General features: G+C 38.5%; 1 protein-coding gene across 1 annotated transcript in view; it reads right to left on the minus strand.

Annotated features, from left to right (window-relative positions):
- The window catches only part of dph1 (diphthamide biosynthesis 1), a 62,515-nt gene that overhangs the window by 25,506 nt on the left and 14,173 nt on the right, over positions 1-22,836 (minus strand). Inside the window, exon 4 of the mRNA XM_068317582.1 lies at positions 2,447-2,568. Coding sequence (XP_068173683.1) covers positions 2,447-2,568 — 122 coding nt within the window. The remainder of the gene's footprint in view (positions 1-2,446; positions 2,569-22,836) is intronic.

Here is a 22,836-nt window from a genome sequence, read left to right on the forward strand (position 1 = left end):
ATGCCTCATTCCCTCAGTTTGAACACATCAGTGAGGAGTGTGAAAAGCAGTGGTATGTGTTGTATTCTAAGCGAGTAGGGGGACTGCAGCACTTTTTGCATTTCTCCATATCATTGTGTTTTGATGACTTCCATCTCCGGTGTTCGACCTAGGATTTAGACTTCTTGCTATTAAGGACAAATTATAATTCTTGGCACGCTAACACTTATTTATTTACAAATTTTCCCTTTGACTTAAGAGAAGAAAACCAATAAGACTCTTACAGATTTATGAAGGAAAGAAAATGGAAGGAAGAAAGACAAGAGACGAAAGAGAAATTGCATCTAAATCCTGAATGAAACTGAATAAAACATTACAGATTATGCAGGATGTTCGTGATCACTATCATTAGAGATGCACACACATCCCCCAACGTGATGCCAGAAATGACAGTGATAATAACATGATGATATTTAGCAATAGGAAAAATATGACAGCGATGATTTGGGTCTGTCACAACCTTCCATCAACAGAGCGATTATGCAAACAATTACAGTGCGTTCGCGGTGCCCCTCTCCTCTCTGCAGCACATGCCGCCACCGCTTTTCACACTCCTTGCCGGTGTGAAAAATGAGACATATAGGATATATGTTGAGTGATTCTTCGCTATCTCTTGGTTTAACTGTAAGATAGGGCAAAGGCCTTCCTTGCAGTTGATTTAATTGTCTATATTATCCCTAAGGATGCATCTTTAATCTTTTTGATCAGCCACTCACAAGTGTTCAGACTGGAATCAATTCATTTTTTTACAGTTGACATTCTTACTGGTGTCGTTGACCTCACAGCACTTCTATCCACTATCTTTTTTGGATGCATATTAAAAAAAATCGGGTTCCAGAAATTTCCAAATCCAGCATATGCATCATCTCTCTACACATTGATTCATTGGGGTCACCAACCTTCCAGTTGGTCCAGATGGTGCCTGATAAAGCGCAGATGACAGTGTTAATGGAGGAGTTCTGCTGATGCTGGTGACTCTGGCTCAAACTGAACTTGTGGACACTAACTTTATTTACAAAATCCTTGTGAAATGAGTCAGGTAAACAAAGTAATGATGATCCACTTAAAAATAAGGTGCGATCATTCTTACAGCTGTAGTTGGCCTGTCATTATCTGAGCACACATCTACCCTTTCTCCTGCTTTCTCAAATACTGGATGTGTTGTCGAAAATCAAAGTGAACTGATTCCTTTGTTTTGTAACTAAATCGTAAATTGATAACGAATAAGTGACATGACATGATTGTCTTACCATTTCGGAAAATAACTAAAACTAGAAAGATAAATAATAAAAATAAGTCAAATTTAGATTTTTCCTTGTCCCTTTAGCCCCCCCCCCCCCCCCCAAGTAACTTTACATCTCGTTTGAGATTTGACAAATCATGTGCTCATTTATACACGTGAAATCAAAAGAGAATAAAGTAGTACAGGACGAACAGTTTCTCTCATTCAGGCAGAACACAGAGTCATTTATCTCCCAGAGTCTGACGTCTTGAAAAAGTGTTCAGATGATTGTGATGAAAATCAGGAACAGACCCGTTAAAACAGATCTTTTCAGCCCCCCCATCCATAAATCTGAGCCATCCTAGAAATTGTTAGATGTAGTTTGGGTTTCTTTGTCGTGCTTTTCATAGTTTCTTCTGAGTTTAAATAGGAATATGTGTAATATGTGTAATTTTATTCTTGTTGTAATCAATCAATCAAACCATATTTAAAAAGCGCATTTCATAAAAAGTGAGTAGCCCAAGGTGCTTTACATAAAAACAATACAAAACAGTTTACATTGTGAGAAGAACAGGCTGACTGTAATCAGGTGTTGAGACTCAGTAGCCTGCTAAAACGGCCTATGCCTCGATGGAAGGAGGGGAGGGGTCCAGAAATAAAAAATGTAATGGTACATACGTGTACTCATTATTGTTACACGATTGTGAAAGACAAAGACTTCTGTCAAGTCCAAACCAACAAAGGGAGAGCTTTTCACTGTATTAAAATTCTGCTGATCATTTCTGGTATTTTGGAAAGGTGAGGTTGTTATGGCAGGGATATATCACAGCTATTGATTTAACATTTCCTTCCATGTTTTGTAAGAGACAGACAGCAGGGGCAAGGGTGAAGGTCTTTGAGAGCTGCATGATTTTTTCAAAGGATGACTCTAATGCATGTTCCCTATTGATCTGCCTGGTAAATGTGATGTCCAGGCTCCAAAGGTCTGATATTCATTCCATACTAGTGCTGGGCATCCTGCTCCAGTTGGTTAAGTTTTACACTGTTCAATAATTCCATCTGATGGTCTCTGCTGTGACGTCTTATTTGTGAAATCTTGTGTACTTGACATTTAGCCTCTTCCTGTGTGTGGAGTAATCTACATCCAAAGTGATGGAGGACCTCCACATTGATAAATACACTCACCGAGACAACTATGGCCATAGTGCACCATGAAGTCGGCTCCCAGGGCTCGGGCGGTGAAGTCGTCTACGCAACACGCCCCATATGTCACGTCCCCCATCACGATTGTATCTGCGTCTGTGAACCTGCGTGTGTGGAAACAGACACACAGTTAAGTGCAGTCACTGACTGACATAGTCAGCCACGTGCGTGTCCCGCACACACGCACACGCACACGCACACGCACACACACACACACACACACACACACACACACACACACACACACACACACACACACACACACAAAGAGTCTCAAGCCTTTTCTTTTATGGACAGATAGATTATTAGTATTCTGATCAAATGAGAAAAAAAGCCAGGGTATAAAAGGGTACCTAGCTGAGGTATTGCAGGGGGTGTGGTATGGGTAAAATGTGACTGTTGTCAAGAATTCAGATTGGACAGACATGACTTTTAAAATTGTTCTTTTTATTTATTTGTCTGTACAGCACTTTGGTTGACTGCGGTTGTGGTAGAATGCTCAACAAATACAGATTGGATTGGATTGGATTGGATTGGATGACACAGAGGACTTGGGTAGAAGAATGAAATAATAAACTGACATGGATACACACAAAAAAGCATCTCAACAGATTTACCGTACTGTTTAAGTTTATTCTTTAAAGTACACTCTGTTTAATGCTTGTTCTGCTACTCACACCTAGCTTCAAGACAACGTTTCTGTTTAGCTACTCCTGCATCACTTTGTCTGATGTAACCTCTGGTTTGCAGTCTCTCTGGCCTCTCGTCACTGGTCCCATGATTCTCTTCTTACTCTCTCTACCGCTCCTCTAACGCCTGCACTTGAGTAATGGACAGTAGAGACCAGCTGTGTCCACAACAACAAAGAATACTGGTATGTCATCTAGCAAATACATACTGACCTTTGATTTTAATCAATTAGACCCTTTCTTGTCAATGGTAATTTTTTTGGTATCTCTTTGTTTCTTGTGTGCAACAATGGCTGACTGTGGGAATGTAATTATGAGTTAGTAGTGCTTTTCTAACAAAACCAACAACAACAAAAAATACATAAAAATCTCTATTCCAACCAAGTGATGTGTAAATCAGGTTTTGTGAAAAAATCCTGAGCAGTTTTTGAATTACATGTAGCCCTCACTCACTCCTACGGGTAATTTGGGACTGGCCAAGCAACCTGAAGCGTACGCTTTTGGACGTGGGAGGAAGCCGGAGAACCCGGAGAGAACCCACGCAGACACGGGGAGAGCATGCAAACTCCGCACAGAGCAGGACTCGAACCCGGAACCGCCGTGTTGTGAGGTGACAGCGCTACCCACTGCACCACCGTGCCGCCCTGTAATTGTTCTATACATCCAATACTTGCATGTGTCACAGATTGTCAGACTTTTGATTACCAGAAGTGCATCAGTGCATCATCCACATAAGTGTGGTGGAATACCTCAGTGGCTTAAAGCTTCACTTAGCCTCTAAACCCCAGAGGATTAAATTCATTCAGCACAGGTAGAGATGTGAAAGTTAAATTAGGGTTCTACAGTATTACATCCGGCTTCAAAGCAGCGATGTATTGTAATTGCCAGTGTTCATGTGTTCGTCCATCTGATCGACTGACCATTCGTTAGTATGTCCACCAAATATATTTGCAACCGTTGCAGATAGCAAGGTGAAACAAAAAGCAGATTACTCGGGCGGCTAAAGGGATGAAAATTAGATGATGACCTTGACCTTGACAAAAGTCGGTCAAATTTCAACTTTTGTACCCTCAGGAACTGGATAAGATAGAAATACTAGGGAGAAGGCCAGTGTAAGACCATAGATCAAAGCCAGTGCTTTGATCAATCGCAGTAGGTCAGAGCACTAGCTTTGATCTTTGACCTATGCAGGTGGGTCAGGGTAAAAGTTTGAATTCAGGGGTGTCGTGGGATTTTGTAGTCTGTGACTGTATTGGTTCTAGTTATGTTCTGTAATTGTTTCTGGTAAAGTCTTAGGGAATAGTACTTTTATATTTAGAGTAGTAATGACGTTTAAATGACATCAAATGTTTTGCAATAAAAGGTCAACATACTTTACTTCCAACTGCTGTTGTATTAAAATCAGGAAGGATATAGAAACATTGTGAACATCAGTAGATGTACTGGTGACACAAGCCCCAAACCAATTCATCAAAATTATTGACTTTGGTCAGTCAATAATAATAATCAATATAGTTCATTGTTTTTTCATAGCTGTCCTTTGTCTGGAATCACCAGAACACGCATTGCTTTTTCGACCTGCCTATCAATAAACAAAGGACTTGATTCCTTCCATCCACCACAGACCATAGGAAACAATCTACAATATAAAAGTACTGAGAAACATTATTGCATCTAAGCAGCCATCTATCTCCCAGAAACACCATTATCAGGTTGTCTCCATTAGTTGTGCAATGCATACCTAGTTATTTCCAGATTGAGAAGACTAAAATTTCATGGTAATAAATGCAAGGAATCTGATTAAGAGGCCCATCAGAGATGTGACGCTACTGGGACATGGGCATAGTAATTACTGAGTACTATACAATCCCACATGCCACAGGAAGAGAGGAAAGGAAGGAATAGAAAAGGGAGCGTTAATACGAGGAAAAGTATATCAGTGTTAATTATATCCTATTTATAACACATGACACACTATATGTCCAGTTATAGAATAGCAAACAAAAATGCAATCCTGTGTCTTCTCATTTACATTTATTCCTCTCCCCTCCCTGCTCGTGCTCATATCTAATATCAGTAACCTCCCTGTTTCCCTCAGCATATCAGCACCGATTTTGCCTCATCTTAGGGTACTCGGTTCAGTCATTCCAACTGAAAAGTCATTAAGATCTAATTAAGATGTCAGAGAAGTCTCTGAACTCCATAAAAGCCCTTGTTAATTAGCTCTTTAGCATAGGGCTCAATATGTGTGAGAAATCACCAAATGATTTTAATCTTCACTATAAAAAATTACACTGGTTTAAGTGGCGAAACGTCCGTGAGGAGGTTTGTGTGTTATACATACAATCATACCTCATCGTATATGCACTCCTTTATGACTGTGGATTCACTGCCACAGGTTATATCAATGTTTAGAATCTAATATATATTCATATTATTAAAATATCTCAATCATCTCTGTTATTCCACATGTGTAATCAAATATGAATACCTTCCTAACTATACTGAGAATTTCCCTGATTCTGGCATTAAAGAGTAACTTTCAGAGCAGAGATGCTGCTAAAGACAAGAGAGTAAAAACTTCTTTTGTCTGAGAATTGCCCTGTTCACACTCAAAAAGGCAAGCCTGTTATCGTCTGTTGATGAAAATTGCGAGACTCAATTAAACAAATGGGCAACCACTCTCTGTTTGAACAAATACTGAAGTTTAAGTGCCTATAGCCGTGGGAGGTGGCAGGTAATTTTCACTTTGACACCTGGATGTACTCATGGGTCCATCTGATTTCAACAAGAAGGTCCAATTTAAAATCAACAAGGAAATACAAAACAGAGTTCCTTATTCTGATACTGTATTATTATTTTTTGCTGCCTGAACAATATTTTACAACAATAGAAAATTATTGTGGATATTTTTGCACATAAGAGCCCATGATCTTTATTGTGTTCTTTATTCAGGAAGGATAAAAGCACTGGATATCTTGTAGCTGTGTTTCAGACGTTGACATTAGAAGTCCTTGGAGGCTAGTTGTTGCGATGGGGTTTGGGTGGTTCCCAATGTAAGGTGAGAGAGTGTAGGTGTGGTTCAGGGAGGGTCAGACAGACAGAGGCAAAACAAGTGTTTGTTGTTGTACTGATGACACTCTATCTTTTATCTGCAGCAGTGTTCTGGACCAAAGGGAGAGTCTGTGCTGAAGACATTGGAAGATTTTTAAAGTTAAAAATCTTTTTCTTTGTTTGTTGATTGGTGATAACAAAAAAACTGTTACCAGCTGTCATCTGTGCATCAGATGGAGAGAACAAGTTCACAAGACGCAGAGTGGATTCCTCCAGGATAATATTTCAGTCCTTTACTCCAACAGCTGGGTTGCAAAGACTCATTGAGCCACGCTGACAGAGATTGTCAAAATGTGACAGATTTATTAAACTACAACCAAGGCAATCACAGACTGCAACATCCCAAGACACCCCTGATTTCAAAATTTTACCCTGACCTACTTGCATAGGTCAAAGATCAAAGCTAGTGCTCTGACCTACTTTCATACTTCAAAGCACTAACTTTGATTTATGGTCTTACACTGGTCTTCTCCCTCGTCTTTCTATCTTATTCGGTTCCTAAGTGTACCAAAGTTGAAATTTGACCTTCACATAGTTTTCTCAAGGTCAAGTTCATCATCTCATTTTCATCCCCTTGAGTAATCTGCTTTTTGTTTCATCTATCTATCTGCAACGGTTGCGAAGATATTTGGTGGACTAATGGACAGACAAACAGACGATTGAATGGACAAACACTGACAATTAACAATACATTATCGCTTTGAAGCGGGATGTAATAAGGAGCAAGATTCTATTACTTCATCCCATATGTATTACATTGTCTTTCCATGTTCAGAAACAGAGAAGTCTTTTTAAGTGTGTGGAGAAAGGGCAATCCCTACTCCCTGGCCCCTTTTAACAAATAGTTTAAAAAGAAAAGTAGAACAGCCTGATTAATGTAGAAGTAAATAAACAGGCTTGTACAGAAGTATAACACTTTTATGTTTTCAATGAACACCTGAACAAATGTGAAATTAGATCTGTTTTCAGGAAAGAAATCTACTGTCTGTTGCATTCATTTGTCAGTGGATAAATTACAGTGATAGTTATTTTAACCATATCCTAACTTATCTACTGATTTTACAACTAGCATCCCATTTCCTAGATAAAATATTTTGACAACTACCCTTATAATTCTGTTTGGTGGGACAAGTCAAAAGGGATCGGGTTAACGAGAGGAGTGGATTGGGTTAAGATTTAAAGGATTTGCCTGCTTGAACTGCATGTGTCATGCTTTGTAAATGTGTTTGTAAAAATGTACAAGATGCATACAGTCTATGCATGACGTACATTATTTGATAAGTTGGATAAAATATACCAAAATTATTCAAGGACAACAAATAAAACGAGAAAACAGCAGTCAAAGGTTCCACACTAAACCCCCCTAAATTTAACTGGTTGAAAGTAAATATTTTCTTTTCTGTACTGTCTGATGAATGTAAACTCTAATCGTACTCTACGCTAATGCCTGTTTGGCTGCACTGCATCAATGACACTGTTTTGACATACCTCAACTGTTATTTGAATTAATGATAAGAAATAGAAAAAAATGGAAACTCATATTTAAAATACAGTAACAACATCGTAACAACAGGTAAGGTTCTCAAAAGCACATTTTTTTGTGTCTCCCACTCTCTCTACGGTAGCGGAGAGGAATCTAAGTGCCTTGCTCAAGGACAAATCAGAATGGAGAATGAAAGGACATGTTACCGCTTCATTCCCCAACATCCCTAATGTAAAGGAGGCAGCAGTACAAACAACACATCCTGTGACTCTTATGACTAAACACAGAAGTACTACTGAGCATTTTATGATTAATATCAAGCACTCTAAATCTGCATTAGTGCTGATTGTCATATATTATGGATTTAGAAATATGTGGATGATGAACAAGTCTGTCACGTAGAAATATGGAAAAATCTGACAAGAACTGAACTCTTCAGTCATCTGCTTTCATCAGATGTGCTGATCCAATTTGTCACTTTTCATGTTTCCTTATTTCCGGCTGAGGTGAATTCATTTGTTCAGACGCAACTTTGAAAGCTATGAGTGAAAATGAGGAGGAAATTATGATTTTCTCCAAGATTTACAGGTCATATGTTGTATCCTTGATATTAGTGCTAACAAAGGTACCTTTATGGCACCTAATGGTAATTTCCACTATACCAAATAAACATTTGCCATCTAATCGAGCCATTACATTTATGAAATGTTACAGCAGGGAATACAAAGAAACATCCACCTGACATTTTAGCAGCAGAACAGATACATATTTAGTTCTGTCCTCCCCAAAAAAGTCTTCTGATTTCAGTCTTTCAGCTAAAGACTTGGACTGCAGTTGGACTGCAGATTGAAGTTGGATTGCTCTCCTAGTGGTTGATTGATTTTACTCCAGGGCCTGCGACATTTCTCTCACTTGCCAAACACATGCAAATGGTTTTATGTCTCTAAATTTCCAAGAAGGAATGTGAATATGTTGACCCTGCTTGACAGGGAATCTATCCTGGCTATTACACTGTATCTCAACCAGACTCAGCTGCAGATATCAGCACCCTCTCTGTTGGATTATCAGAATATATGCTATATGTTTCTTTGCCTAAAACTCCAGCCATGTATGCTAATTGGCTTCTTTCAAATCTAAGGTGAGTGAAAGTCAGAGAAATCAGTTCGTCTGTAGTAGACAAAAGGTTTATTTTATGATCACATATTAGCATTGAATATGTGTAACAGTATGGGTTCATCAACCTTTCACCTGACATGAATGACATTAAAATTTTGGCATCTTAGATGATGGAAAACGTAGTTATTATATAGTTGTTATTATTATTACAATTAGTTATTATTCTAATGAAGTTTGTTTTATTTAACATTTCTCTATAAGTGTAAGGTAACAAAACCAACAACAGAAGCTTATCAATAAGCCAATAGAAAGTTTCTATGGTTTTTAAAACTGTAATTATGAATCATAAATGTGTGTGATGCTAATATTTTTAGCTGATCCTGTGCCTATGTAGGATAAAATGAAGATCGTCAGAAGTTTCCCAGTAAACAGAGCTCTGTGATCCAGCTGGCTCTTCTTCAAAGAACCTGTTCCGCCATTGCTTGGAGCTCACAATAAAACAGATGTCTCTATAAGATGTTCTAATTATTTCTTATTTAGAACAAGACACAGATTATATAACATGTTTAAAGGAGAGTTTCAGGAAAATATGAGTTTCAACTGAATCTCTTTAGAATGCTATGGAGTCACCTGCACCTCCTGAGGGTCCTGGTAAAACTAATTCAATTCAGGGAGTGGAGGTGCACATCAGTCCAGCAGGTATTAGACACTCTTTTTAGTTCAGTGAATAAAATTTGTTCTGTTGTTGATCAATTATTTTCACTTTGAATAGCTGACTATTAATTTACATACCCCGTTTCAACGTTAGTTTTCATCATTGTCTCTTATGTGCAGACATTTCTCGTATGTGTTCCAGACATTTGTTGACATTCTTTGAATCTTTGAATGACACGGCAGACTGTAACCATAAAATCCTTTTGTACACTGAGAAATGTTTGTTTCAAGTAAAAACCCAACACCTGAGGATTACGGCCCATTCATAGTATGGCATGTTCAGGATTAACATGTTTGCTTTTATATAGATCCAATCAGGTGGCTTTTATATAGATCCAATCAGGTGGCTTTTATGTAGATCCAATCAGGTGTTTGGATAAGTGTTCTTATAATTATCCCTGTTTATCCCAGTGATAAAATTAATGTGAATAAAATCCTCACTTTGAAAAAAAAATTTAAGGATGAAGAAATTAAATAGGGGAAATTAGAAGTTTGTCTGTTCTAAAGAATCAGCAACTTAATGTTTTAAAAGAATGCAGTCTTGTCTTCTTTTACCAACCCGATTGAAAATACAACAATAACCATTAGACTAGACAGCAGGACCTTTCAGATTCAGAGTAATATTTGTTTTGTTATTTTCTTCTACTAGCAGTACAAGAAGATGCTTGCAGTACACTCCACAGTAGGTAGTCGATCCATGTGACTGCTGTACTAGTGATATATTTTTTATATCTGAGGTCTAATAATAGCAGACGTAGAAGACCATTCTCACAGGAACCAAAGTGACAAGCAGGTCAGCAAGGTGGTAACAGGTGCAGTAGCACTGCTCCTGCACAGACGCCACTGATGCACTGTGGATGGACTGCTAAAATGAGCACATGTGACACCTGGGCATATAATGTCAAACAACACACACACAAACACGCACGCACTCACACACACGCACTTAGAAGCTGGAATTTTCCCTCTACACTAGTGCATACGGGAATTATTTTCTACATCTAGAAATGGCTCATCTTTCATTCCACTACATTTCAGACATAAGCCCTATCATCCCATTGTGTGTCTGTGATTGGGTTTTGGCACAAGGCACAGAAGCTTGTCCTGGCTGTAGAGGCTTTTCCCAAAAACGACAAGCCAGTTAAATGGACATGACCTGTCCTTATTTCTTCAGATAACTTTCATTCAGGAAAAAAAAAAAAAAGCTTGAGGAAAAGAGTTAATATTATTTGGGATTTTATGCAGGCAGGAGAAAATGAACATCATTTTGTATATACACAAAACAAGACAGACAGAAGTATGGAGAAAAGACGGACTTAGAGGATGATGATGATGATGATGAAGGGGATGAGAGGGAGAGGGCAGAATGTCAAACAGATGAGCTGTTTGTTGGCAAATTTGTAATATTAGCAAATCTGATATCTGTAATCTGCTTTCTGCACACATCACATACAAATATCCTGATAAAGTGCTGCCCTCCAAAATTATTTTGGCCACAGGTGCTGGGCTGAAGGATTAAATGATCTGTTCTTTCTCTCTGCATATCTTCTCCTCCATGTCTGTCCTTGTCTGTTGATCAAAATGACTACAGTACATAAGTGACATAGGAAGCCTCATGTCTTCCCCAGACGAAACCTGGAGATGAAACCCCTTGAAAAACACATCCTTTTAACTGCACTGAGAAGTCACTAGCACAGAGTAACAGAGATGTGAGTCAGATTGATGCTTAGACAGATGTTTTTCACTAATGCCAATAGATAATCCTTTAACTCCCTGAAAAAACAAAATCATTACTGCTATTTCTGTGAGTATATCTCATCTATTTGTCATGGCATTCATTCAAAAGCTTGATACATGGATCAGTATAGAAAAGCCTATAGCCTTATCAAGATAGGGCTGCAAACTGCACTGAGTGGCAGAGCCTGCTTCAAAGAGCTGCAATCAAATCGGCCACACAACAAAATAATTATATGGCATTAGTTAATCACAAGTGACTGCAGTTGTAGTTAAATACTCTAGAAGGTGAACAGTCTTAATAAACTATCTGAACAAATAGTGAAAACTAAACCTAGTCAACACATTGGTTATCAGCTCTGTGGACGAATCCACACTTGGTGACATATATATTTATATATTTAATATATTTAATATTCACTCAGACTACTGAGTGAATATTAAAAGGTGTAGGAGCTAAAAAAGACAGAGACATTCTCAACGAAAGCAATATACCTGTATATATATATTAGAGATTTTCATGCAAAATGCCAGAAATGCAAGTCAAAATGCATGCTAATGTCACCCCTTATATGCACGAAATGTGTCAGATGTGTGATAGCTACATCATTTGAAAAGTCTTAAAACACCATTTATGATGTTCAGCTAATCTTTATCAGTACAAAATGACTGGTGGACGTGTGGTTGAAGGGCCTGATGCTCGAGAAACAAAAACCCAACAGCTTTCATCACCGTTTGCTTCAAGTGTTGTTCAACTCTAGTGCAAAGAATTGTGGGGTATAACCTTTCCATTTCAGCCCTGCAACCCTGAGATAAAAACAAACACACAGAAATAGACATCTGTTGTTGTAAAAATTCAACTGTCCCAACTTTTGCAGAACAACTGTAGGATCATGTGAAATGCCTTTACTCATATTGGAGGTAACAAGCTGATTGCAGTGGGTTTTTAGGTTCTTTAAATAGATCAAGCAGGATTAACCAAATACCATGAGGCATTAATTTAAACCAATTTAATAGAGAGGTTGATCCAAAACATACAGTGCATTCCAGTTTAGAAAAAAAGACTCATCGAGTGTGTCACTGTCTCTCTTTTCCCAATTGTCACTGTCTCTTTTCTTGAATTGATGAGGTCAAATCCATGAAACACCTCTTTCCTCATCCCCATGTCTCCTGTCATGCTCTCTTCATTTTCTCATGCTGCTCGACTGTCCTCTCTTCTTATGCTCCCTGTCATCACACTTAGTTCTTTTGATAGCACTCCTGTTAATATCTGATGAATCAAGGTTTTTCCTGGTGATTAGTTGTCCTTCATTTCTAACAAAAAAATAATTTTTCATATTAAAACCTGATTTAGTTTTTACCTTTTCTTAACAGGAAGTAAATCCGTATCAAAAACTTATCAATGAGAATAAAAAAGATTGTTTTTCTATTCAGGCATTATAATCAGTTTACAGCACCTAATGATGTGTGACAGGATAGTGTGAAATACCATATTGCTGTTCTCAGTGTTACTGAATTAAACCTCCTCATTATATTTACTCAGGTTAGCTTTTTCGCATTGCACAAGACCAATTTGCATCTTCTAAACATCAGAGCAATGTCAGAGGAGGTACTGAGACAGAGCATTTCAAGAGCAGACTTTATATTCCTTCTATGAATTATTTGAATGGAAATGTCCATGTGACCATGCCTTTGGAAATGAGAATGGTTATAGTCATGATTATAAGAATAATTATAGTCAGAAGTTGTTGTGATAGAGACTGAACACTGAGGTAGCACCAGTAGAATCAGCATCTTCTGTCCTTCCCTAGTTCATCTCAAGAATTCACATTTTATCTGGGAGTCAGCGGCCAGGCATTAAGCATAGACACAACCTGTCTGTGTACCAGTTGTGTTGAAGTTACAGCCATAGTTACATCTGTTTTTTTTTTTTCTGCTTTCTGTATCTCAAGAGGGAATCAATTGTATTTTTGTGGCAGCTCGAGCAATTTCCAAGGAGCTATCTGCCAAGATATTGTATTACACAGTCTCAGCGTGTATCAGAATTTCCCGTATGCCTTGACATGATGTCCCCTAGATGAGATGTGATTAGCAAAGACAGAACCAGCAGATATCTCTGGTCCTCTGAGCCAGGGGCATGGGGAGAGAGGTGTGGCAGATTCACTTTACACTCCTGTCAACAAAATCAGATTCACCTGAGAAAGCATTGATGTCAAGTCAAGGGTTTAATCGAACACTATATCTAAGCTTTTTTTGTAGAAATAAAAGAACATATTGTATACAATGATGGAAAGATAAAACTTTCTTCTCTCCCAGTTAGCCTTCAAGCTTCCCCCCATGTCTTTGCTTCTGTCTGGGTAGACGGTAGAAGACAGGTTACCGCAGGGTTTACATGTGGTTGCAGATGATGAGATATTGTTGACTTTGGATGCACAAGAACACTGTCTGGCAGGAAAGATAATTAGATGGCACATAGCTCTGTGTGAGAGCCAGAAAAGTATGGCTTATATATGGATGCCTTTTATATGAGGATATATATAGATGAAAAACAGCAGGGATGTTGAAGTCGGTACAGAGACACCCATGGTGCTCACGTGTGCAAAAACACATGCATACGGACATATATATTGGATGGCAGAAAAATATTTTCACTTGCTAAATTAGACTTAATATGTGAGGGCAAGAAGGCTTGGAGGCGCCTACAAGTGTTCTTCCTAATGGCAGAGTTGACATTTACCCCAGGAGGCTGTAGGCTGTGACTGCTCTTCCCACAGAAATGATTCGGTCTGCTCTGTGGAATAAAGGCAACTTAATTCTGACAGACAAAACGCTACAATAGGAGACCTGGAGGTGCACAATAGCTGTACCCTAATTTACCAGCAAACTGCATCTGACATGACGGTGACTTGAGCCATCCATGGGTTATGTTGACATCTTGATAGTACATGATGGAACAAGACAGATACAGAATGTCAACTGAAGCACCAAGTGCACTGGACTGGACAGAGTCCTGCTCTTGTTCTGGCAGTTGTGTTAGTGGTGGTCAGAAATCTTCCTAACATTTGTCTTTACACATTTTTACTACTATTTTCTCCCCTCATTCCTCATCTTTGCTCAAGATAGTATTATTGGCATTGTCTTATTATGTAAAAAGTACAGAATTGATTTGAAAAAAAATTGTAAAGGGACCTGGCAAGCAAAGTAGTTTGGACTGTAGAGATATGCACTCATCAGAATGCCATGTTAGTTTATCAGCATGTTAATAAAGGCTCATTACATCCCGCGAAGGGGGATGTATTGTAATTACATCCCACATCAAAGCGGTGACGCATTGTAATTGTCAGTAGTCATGTGTTCGTCTGTCCGTTCGTTAGTTTGTCCTACAAGTATCTTTGCAACCATTGCAGATAGAAAGATGAAACAAAAAGCACATTACTCTGTGGCAAAGGGGATGAAAATGATATAATGATCTTGACCTTCAGAAAACTAGGTGAAGGTCAAATTTAAACTTTTGTACACTCAGGAACCGGATAACATAGGAAGACGGAGAAGGCCACTGTGAGTAAGACCATAGATCAATGCTAGCGCTTTGATGTACCTATGCATCAGCTTGATCTATAGTCAAAGCTAATGCATAGCTTTGAACGGATGGACGAACACACAAACACTGACAATTACAATACATCACCGCTTTGAGTGGAATGTAATAAAAAACACAAGTACTGTATATGAAATTTTCATTTTTAATAAATAAAAAAATGCCACATTAACATAACGTACACTAAAGCACAAGTGATTCACTGAGGACATGCCCAAAGTCATGGCATGCTTCATGGATTGAACTGATTTGGAGTTAAGGGCCCTCAATGCCTGTTCAGCGTTTTAGAAGGACAACTGTTTGTTTAGTGACGCAGTCCTGGTCAGTTTCTTTGACACACACATTCACACACAAACACAAACTTCCGCTAGCAATCAAGCTACATGTGAAAGAATCTTTTTTTGCATAAGATGTAGTTATATCAAAAAGATTGACACCAAAGTTGTGACAAATAACATCCAGCAAAAGAGGACACTTTGAATCCTTTGGAGCACAATGGCAGAGAGAGAGGCCTACATTAAACTGAAGACATTTCATCACGATCAGTGCATTTGTCTTCTTTTGTTTTAGATGTCAATAAAGACTTGACATTGCTAAGAGCTGCTTCATAAACTCAATGTGATTTGTGGCGCTACAAAACACACAATAGAGAACAATATAAAAAGATTTATGCTTCTCTTTTGTCAAACAATGGATATTGTCACATTATGCAGCTCAACTGCCTCAGGACAACTAATGCTTGGTTCTGCTCTAAATTTAATATGAGCCTGTTCCTGGACAAAGGGCCCTAATTTTGCCTTGGATGGATGAGAAGGATCTATGATTAACACCCATTCTTAGCATGCATGTGTTCTAAATATCCCAAAAACTAGGCAAGTCTTGAACAATGGTTTTACTGCAGTCCCCATACAATGCTGGCAGTGAATGTGTGAATACCTGACACTTCCCAAACGTGCCATGGGTCAGAGTGATAACAACAATCAGACAACAGCACAAATACAAATGGGCACTGACTTTGATGACTTGCAACTACTTGTGATCTATTGTTTAAAAAAAACCCAAAAGATCCAGATACAAATGGTCACTAGCCTCTAAAAAAATATTTTCCCCTGTAGACACATTAAAAGAATATGTTTTCAAGTCTTGGATAGAATCCAATGCAACCAGTTTATAATCACTTGTTGAAGTTGGGCCTGAACAATTTAAACTGCAGTATTCACACATGGAGCCAATGCATTTAAGGTGTGTCTTTTCTCTGAGTTGAATAGTGTATAAACCATAGGCACATAGTAAGATGCAAAACACAATGTTGTATTCATTTCCTTCCTTATTTCGTAGTGCATTTTTAGGCAATTCAACCAGTAACCCAGTGAATGTATTCACCCAAATGATTCAGTTTATCAAATTAATTTAATCTGGATATTGGTTTAATCTCAGATCAATATATTTTTTGTTGACCAACTGAATTTACTTTATGTTGATTGCAACGCAATCTTTTTGAAGTGTCCTATTTTAAATGTATATATTTTGAAAAACACAATTACTGTATTATAAAAGCAAAATAAACACAAAGGTTATTCCTTTTGTATAAGAGGTATGCTTCCATGAATCACTAGTGGTCATTAGTTAAAGCCTCAAAATGGGTGTGACATCATGCGATTTCACACCGCCTAGTCAATTGTGAGGAACCTTGATTGTGCGAGAAAATAAAGACTGAAGGAATACAATGACCTTTGCATTGACTTGTGGCCTCAGCAGTTCATCAATTTAATAGCAGTTAAAATATGCAAAACAAGAGCCATTATTTTCTGCTTCTCTGCTCAGCCAGGTGAAAACAAGGTGGATCAACATTCTAATACATGTTATTATCTGGTGTCGTAAAATAGAACAGACAAAACATGATCACATGTACGTAAATAAAAATCATACCATTCATATCATGTCCAGAGATGTTGGTGTGCTGCTTAAAGCTGTTTTGCACCTCTAGAGTCTCAATTATTATGAGCTTGTAAGGATTTATTGTTTTGTAATAAAATCAGTTCAATTTCCTTAATTATACTTATTGTGTTATTCTATTTTAATGGGAGTTTACATAATATCTGTGTAGGTTCTCAGTCATTCAGGTACCGGTTATCCAAAAGCTGTTGAGTCGATCCACTGGACGTTAAGAAAGTTCTTGAAGACGTTTTGTCTCTCATCCAAGAGACTTCTTCAGTTTACATATGTATGTTAGAAAAAAACACAACAACAATTGCATATTTTATACATGCACAGAGTCTTGTTTGACTCTTTAATAGTCAAAGAACTGCTTTTCAGTCAGAGACAGGAACTATCATTTTTCACTGTGGTTTTATGGTTCATCTATGGTTCACCTTTGACATGGTGCTTTCAGCAAATTTGTAATTCAACATCGGGAACATCACAGTGTGAGACTTCTGATTAAGTTGCAACCAATATCTCTATGACAAGGCCAAAAGAGGTTTTGTATCAAGGCAAGACAAACAGAACATTAAATGCTACTGCTGTCCTGAGGATTAGGACACAGCGATCGCCCCATGTATCCTGTTTTCTGCTGGCTTCATGATATTTCTTCACTGTCACAAAGGTAGTAGCAGTAAATACTGAAGTAAGTTCATTCAAGTGTTTTTCAAAGCTAAGAGACAGCTGGCATGGCATCAAAGGCAATAAAACATATGGTACAATGACAGCACATGCATCATTTCCTGCGTGCACCAGGTACCCACTTTGTTTTATTCTCAAAACCTTTTCTCTTTTGTATACTTGCGAAAGAAGAGTATATAAGTCTTTTAATTGCAATGAAAATGTCAACATCGGAAAAAGTAATGAAACAAAAAAAGCAAGCAGAAAATAGGATGAAGAAGGATGGTATTACACTAAATGGAACGCTGCTTTATATTTGGCGAGTCACTATTTACCATAAACACCAATGTCCTTCAAAGCATCAAGTGGGCTCACATGGTTAAGCACTCGAGTTTCAGTAACCTGCATACCGAGCATTGAAAAGTGATGAATGACCTGAATTATGATGGGTAAACACATTTGGTTAGAAATTAAATGTTAAAATTCAGGAAAATTCTTTTTGGTGGTTTTATTAATGAATATATCTAATACATTCATCAAAGCCCAAACTTATCGAAGCCTGAACACATATTTTACCACGTCTGTTTCGACCAAGGGTGTAAGTTTGATTCAGTTGCAGGAAGGGGAGGTTATATATAATCAAACATTATAAATAAGAAAAAAATAATGTTTCTTGAAGTAATGGTAATAAAAAAGAATAACTGTAAATTTATTAACTAACATTTAATGTCCACAGTGTATTCTGGTCAGGGTGAGAAAAGTATGGCACAGTACCAACTCAACATCTTATATAAAACTCACAAATGCAGACTGCGGGGGCAATGCTACACCAAGTACAAAGTAGAGAATGTGACAGTCAAAACAACGTTGATGTAAAACCAGTGAGATGACAGAACAAGAGAATGTCATCATAGAGGCTGTTGTGTTACATTTTCACTCTTTTTTTCTGCTCAAACACAATAATGATATCTACAAATAAGATACTGGATTCCAGTGACTGGAATATTACAGTTCTGGGGGGTTTTTCGTGTGTGTTTTTATTTGTTTAAAGGAATTCCTTTACATCGAAGGCTTTTTTGTTTTTTCTGCAGCACTGCAAGTTCTGTCAAGAAGGGTTTGGCATTATTTGTTTTAAAAAGAGTAAGTCACTTTAAAATCAGTTCCAGTAATTTAAATCTGTCTTATTTATCTTATTGTTGACTCTGATTCATGCACTGGACAGGTTGGACATCGGGATGCTATTTCATTGTAAAATGCGTAGATATTAGTGCCCAACCATGTATTTCCCCTGTTAGGATAAAACAAATGGAAAGAAAGTCAGGGGTGGCAGTGGCTCAGTGGTACAGCGGGTCGTCCAATGTTCCTATGATCTGCAATTCGCGTTCCGGCTCCTGTCCAAAAAAACACTCGGAGTGGGAACTGACAGTGGGGGTGTCAGCTCACCTCCGGAGCACTGCTGAGGTGCCCTTGAGCAAGGCGCCGCAAGTTGCTCATTTGGGGCGCTCCACAAAGGGGCTGCCCGCCACTCTACCTCCCCCTGAATGCCTACATGCCCCACTGTGTGTGTGTGTGTGTGTGTGTGTGTGTGTGTGTGTGTGTGTGTGTGTGTGTGTGTGTGTGTGTGTGTGTGTGTGTGTGCGTGCGTGTGTGTGTGTGCTTGTGCTACAGGGGCCTGTACAAACTAACATGTATGCAAGTGTTTGAAGTATTCACTAACTGGAGTGTGCCCTAATTTCACTTTGGGGATCAGATTAGTATATGAAATTATAAAAAAAAAATTCAAATTAAATTAATGTTTAATACAGCAATGTACTCATCACAAAAATATGGTATGTGTCTGTAACAATGTACATGTAAAGACTCTGTGCTAACTGTAGCATGGCTATAACCTAGAGTGGCTCGTCCTCATTAAGACCCAGCAGTCACTCCCACTGACGCTCCTTCCTCTGACGCCAGCTTAGCCCTTTCATCCCCAGGTGGATATGGAGTTCAGCCCTGTCTCCTGCGTAGGAGGGACTGAATATAGTGATGGCTGAACAGCCCCACTCCTGAGACCTCTGCGCCCAGCAATGTCAGACTTGTGACACAAAGTCAGCTGCCTTCTGTACAAAGCTACAGCCTCCAGATAAGCACATCTTTTGGCTGTTTTAATCTATTAATTTGCAATTCTATAGGATGCATTAGGTCCAACTCATAGGCCCCGTCCACACAATGACGGAACTTTTTGAAAATGCTACTTTTTTGTTGCGTTTACGCCTTCCGTCCACACGACAACACAGATATCCGGAACGAAAAAGCGACTTTTTGAAAACGCTGGCCTAGGTGGATTTTTTAAAAAAACGCTGGGTCTGCGTTGTCGTGTGGACGGTGTAGAGTAGATAGAGTACGTCTCTATCACTGAGGTTATTTTTATAGTTCTAAATAAAATTAATTTAATTGGATTTGACTGTTGAAGGGATTTCAGTAGAACAACCTGCCTTCTCTTAAACAAGCAGTTCCATCTGGGGACAGATTACTATCTAGAACCTGGTATTTTCACCTTTGAAGGGCTAAGTCTAATTTTGAGTGTAGAGTTGAGATTGTCACCAAGTCTTTTCTGACTTCAATACCATCAAGCAGAAACAGACTTGAACTAAAACCATATTTAGAAAAGTCTCAATTCCATCCCCAGAACTAGGTTCAGTTAAAGCAACTGGACATATTTGAAGGGGTAAAATACAGGCTATTTGACCTACCAATGATTGCTGCATCTTCCTGTCCTATGGAGAAACTTTAGATTTAGGAAAAACAATCTCTGCGGTATTGTTAGAGGACATACAACACATACTAGCAACACTGTACCAATGAATGTATTGTCATGTACTGTCTCTGATGGTCTGAAGAAAATAGGATTAAAAAAGAAAAGCAACAATGATTCATTTATTAGAATACGTACTGAATTACCTGTATTACTATAGATGTCCCAAGTTCATCCTGACTGTCACATCAGGGCTAATCCAGATGTATTTTAATGGATGAAAGCTGCTAAAATAAAGATGAACATATAATTGCTTTGTTTAACTCGGATGTTTCTCCACTTCAGCCTGGATGTGTTTCAGCTTTGCTGATCTTAATGACAGCCAGGCTAGCATTACACTGTAAATCTCTCTTGGCTCTGTTTGTATGCAGTCAAACTTTGCAGAAGGGACAATGGAGTATCACTCTGCAAAAGCATTGCATAATGGTGAGTGTTTTATAGTCCCACACACAGAGGATTCCAATCTAGCTTACTGCACAAGTTGCTTCAGTATTTGGATGATGTAGTTTGTGAAAAATGAGGCAATGTAAGTCATTTCAAAATGTGAGATACATATCTGATCAAGGCGAATTTAAGGATGAGGTTGGACTTCAAAAGAGTTTTCAAATGTTGAAGGAAAGTAATGACGACATGATTGGGACATCCTTTACTGTTGTTATCATCTTTTTGTGTTGACAGACTGGCTCTGTGGGACATCACTGCTGCAAATGTGTACACAGACCATTCTCCTTTGCAAACACACATGACTGGTTACATTTCAGTGTGGCTCATATTTTGTTTACCCTCAAAGTAAAGTGGATTAGATACTCTGCGTAAAATCTTGTCTGCTTCACAAGCCCCTGTTTTACTGTTTGACAGCCTCACAGCTCCTTACATGCCAAATCTGACTCTATCATTTCTATATGTCCCAAGATCTCGGTGGTTAATTTTGTCACCAAATTATTAACACAACCAAGAAGAATTGCCAACTTGCAAAAAACCGTCACTGAGATATTATATGGAGAGGATGGATTACTGAAACTCAGAACATGTCATTCAAATTATATACTCTGCGTGCAAGACTGAAGATGTTCAACACTTTATAAAGGCTCTGATGTTCATCCAGGATTTAAAGACAACATATGTGAAATCTGGAAAAACTGCAAAGAAATGTCTTTATACAGCACAGAAGTTAGCAGCATAGCTTCAGGGAAAATGTATAGAAGGAGCTACAGAGGAGAAAGTGTCACAACCATCTTCTCAGTTAGTCAGGGTGAGAAATAGTGAGGACATGAAGGGTGAGCGATGATTAGGGATGAGCGATGTATGGAGACTGTGAGCAAAGCCATTAGAATTCTCTAATTGCTCTCATTACATGAGATGGGCCCACTTTAACAGATTCCACAATGCTCAGTGAGAATTCAAACATATAAATGTGAAATGAATGGGCAAGTAGTTTAAAAGCCATGTAGCAAATGGTGGTAGCTCTGATAGTGGCAGGAATGAAACGACCAGGCTGTATCATCAAAACTGCACTCTATCATCTAAGATAGATAAGAAAACAGAAGAAGCGTGAGAGAAACACAGAGCAACACACACACACACACACACACACACACACACACACACACACACACAACACACACACACACACACACACACACACACACACACACACACACACACACACACACACACACACACACACACACAGCCAAAACAGCTGGAGAAGAAAGGAACAAAATGTTGAGGGCAAAAAAAAGAAAGTTCATAAATAATTGTGGTGAAGGAGAAACACAACCTCCTGCCCAACCCACTTTGAAAAAAGAACAACGCTTTGTAAATTTGACTGTAAATAAATTTGTCTGTGCGTGAGAAGCACAATAATGCAGTCAAAATCATGTAATTGCATCCCGCAACAAAGCGGTGATATATTGTAATTGTCAGTGTTCCTGTGTTCATCCGTTTGTTCATATGTCCACCAAATATCTTTGCAACCATTGCAGATAGAAACATGAAACAAAAAGCAGATTACTCGGGCGGCAAAAGGGATAAAAATGAGACGATGACTTTGATCTTGAGAAAACTAGGTCAAGTGTGAGACCATAGATCAAAGCTAGTGTTTTGATCTATGGTCATAGATCAAAGTGCTTTGATCTATGACAGTAGGTCAGAGCACTAGCTATGATCTTTGAACTATACAAGTAGGTCAGGGTAAAATTTTGAATTTAGGGGTGTCACGGGATGTTGCAGTCTGCGACTGCATTGGTTGTTGTTCAAGTTTGCTGTCTGAAATAAAACATCAGCTGAGCTTGAAACGCTTACAGCACCTCAAGGCAGTCCATTCTTTAGCATCTCCATCTTCTTATCAAGTTAGTATTGACTAAACACATTTGAAAAGAAACTACTGAGAGTTAAATGATAGCAGCCTTTTGCTTTGAGAAAACACTTGGCAGACAGACTTCCTGAGAAGCAGAGGCTAGCTGAAGGTGAAATAAGACCACTGAGAAGACAGCAAGGAAGAAAAATAGAAAAACAGACCAGTTA

This window comes from Antennarius striatus, chromosome 6 (genome assembly GCF_040054535.1).
Source record: "Antennarius striatus isolate MH-2024 chromosome 6, ASM4005453v1, whole genome shotgun sequence".
In the NCBI taxonomy this organism is placed as follows: Eukaryota; Metazoa; Chordata; class Actinopteri; order Lophiiformes; family Antennariidae; genus Antennarius; species Antennarius striatus.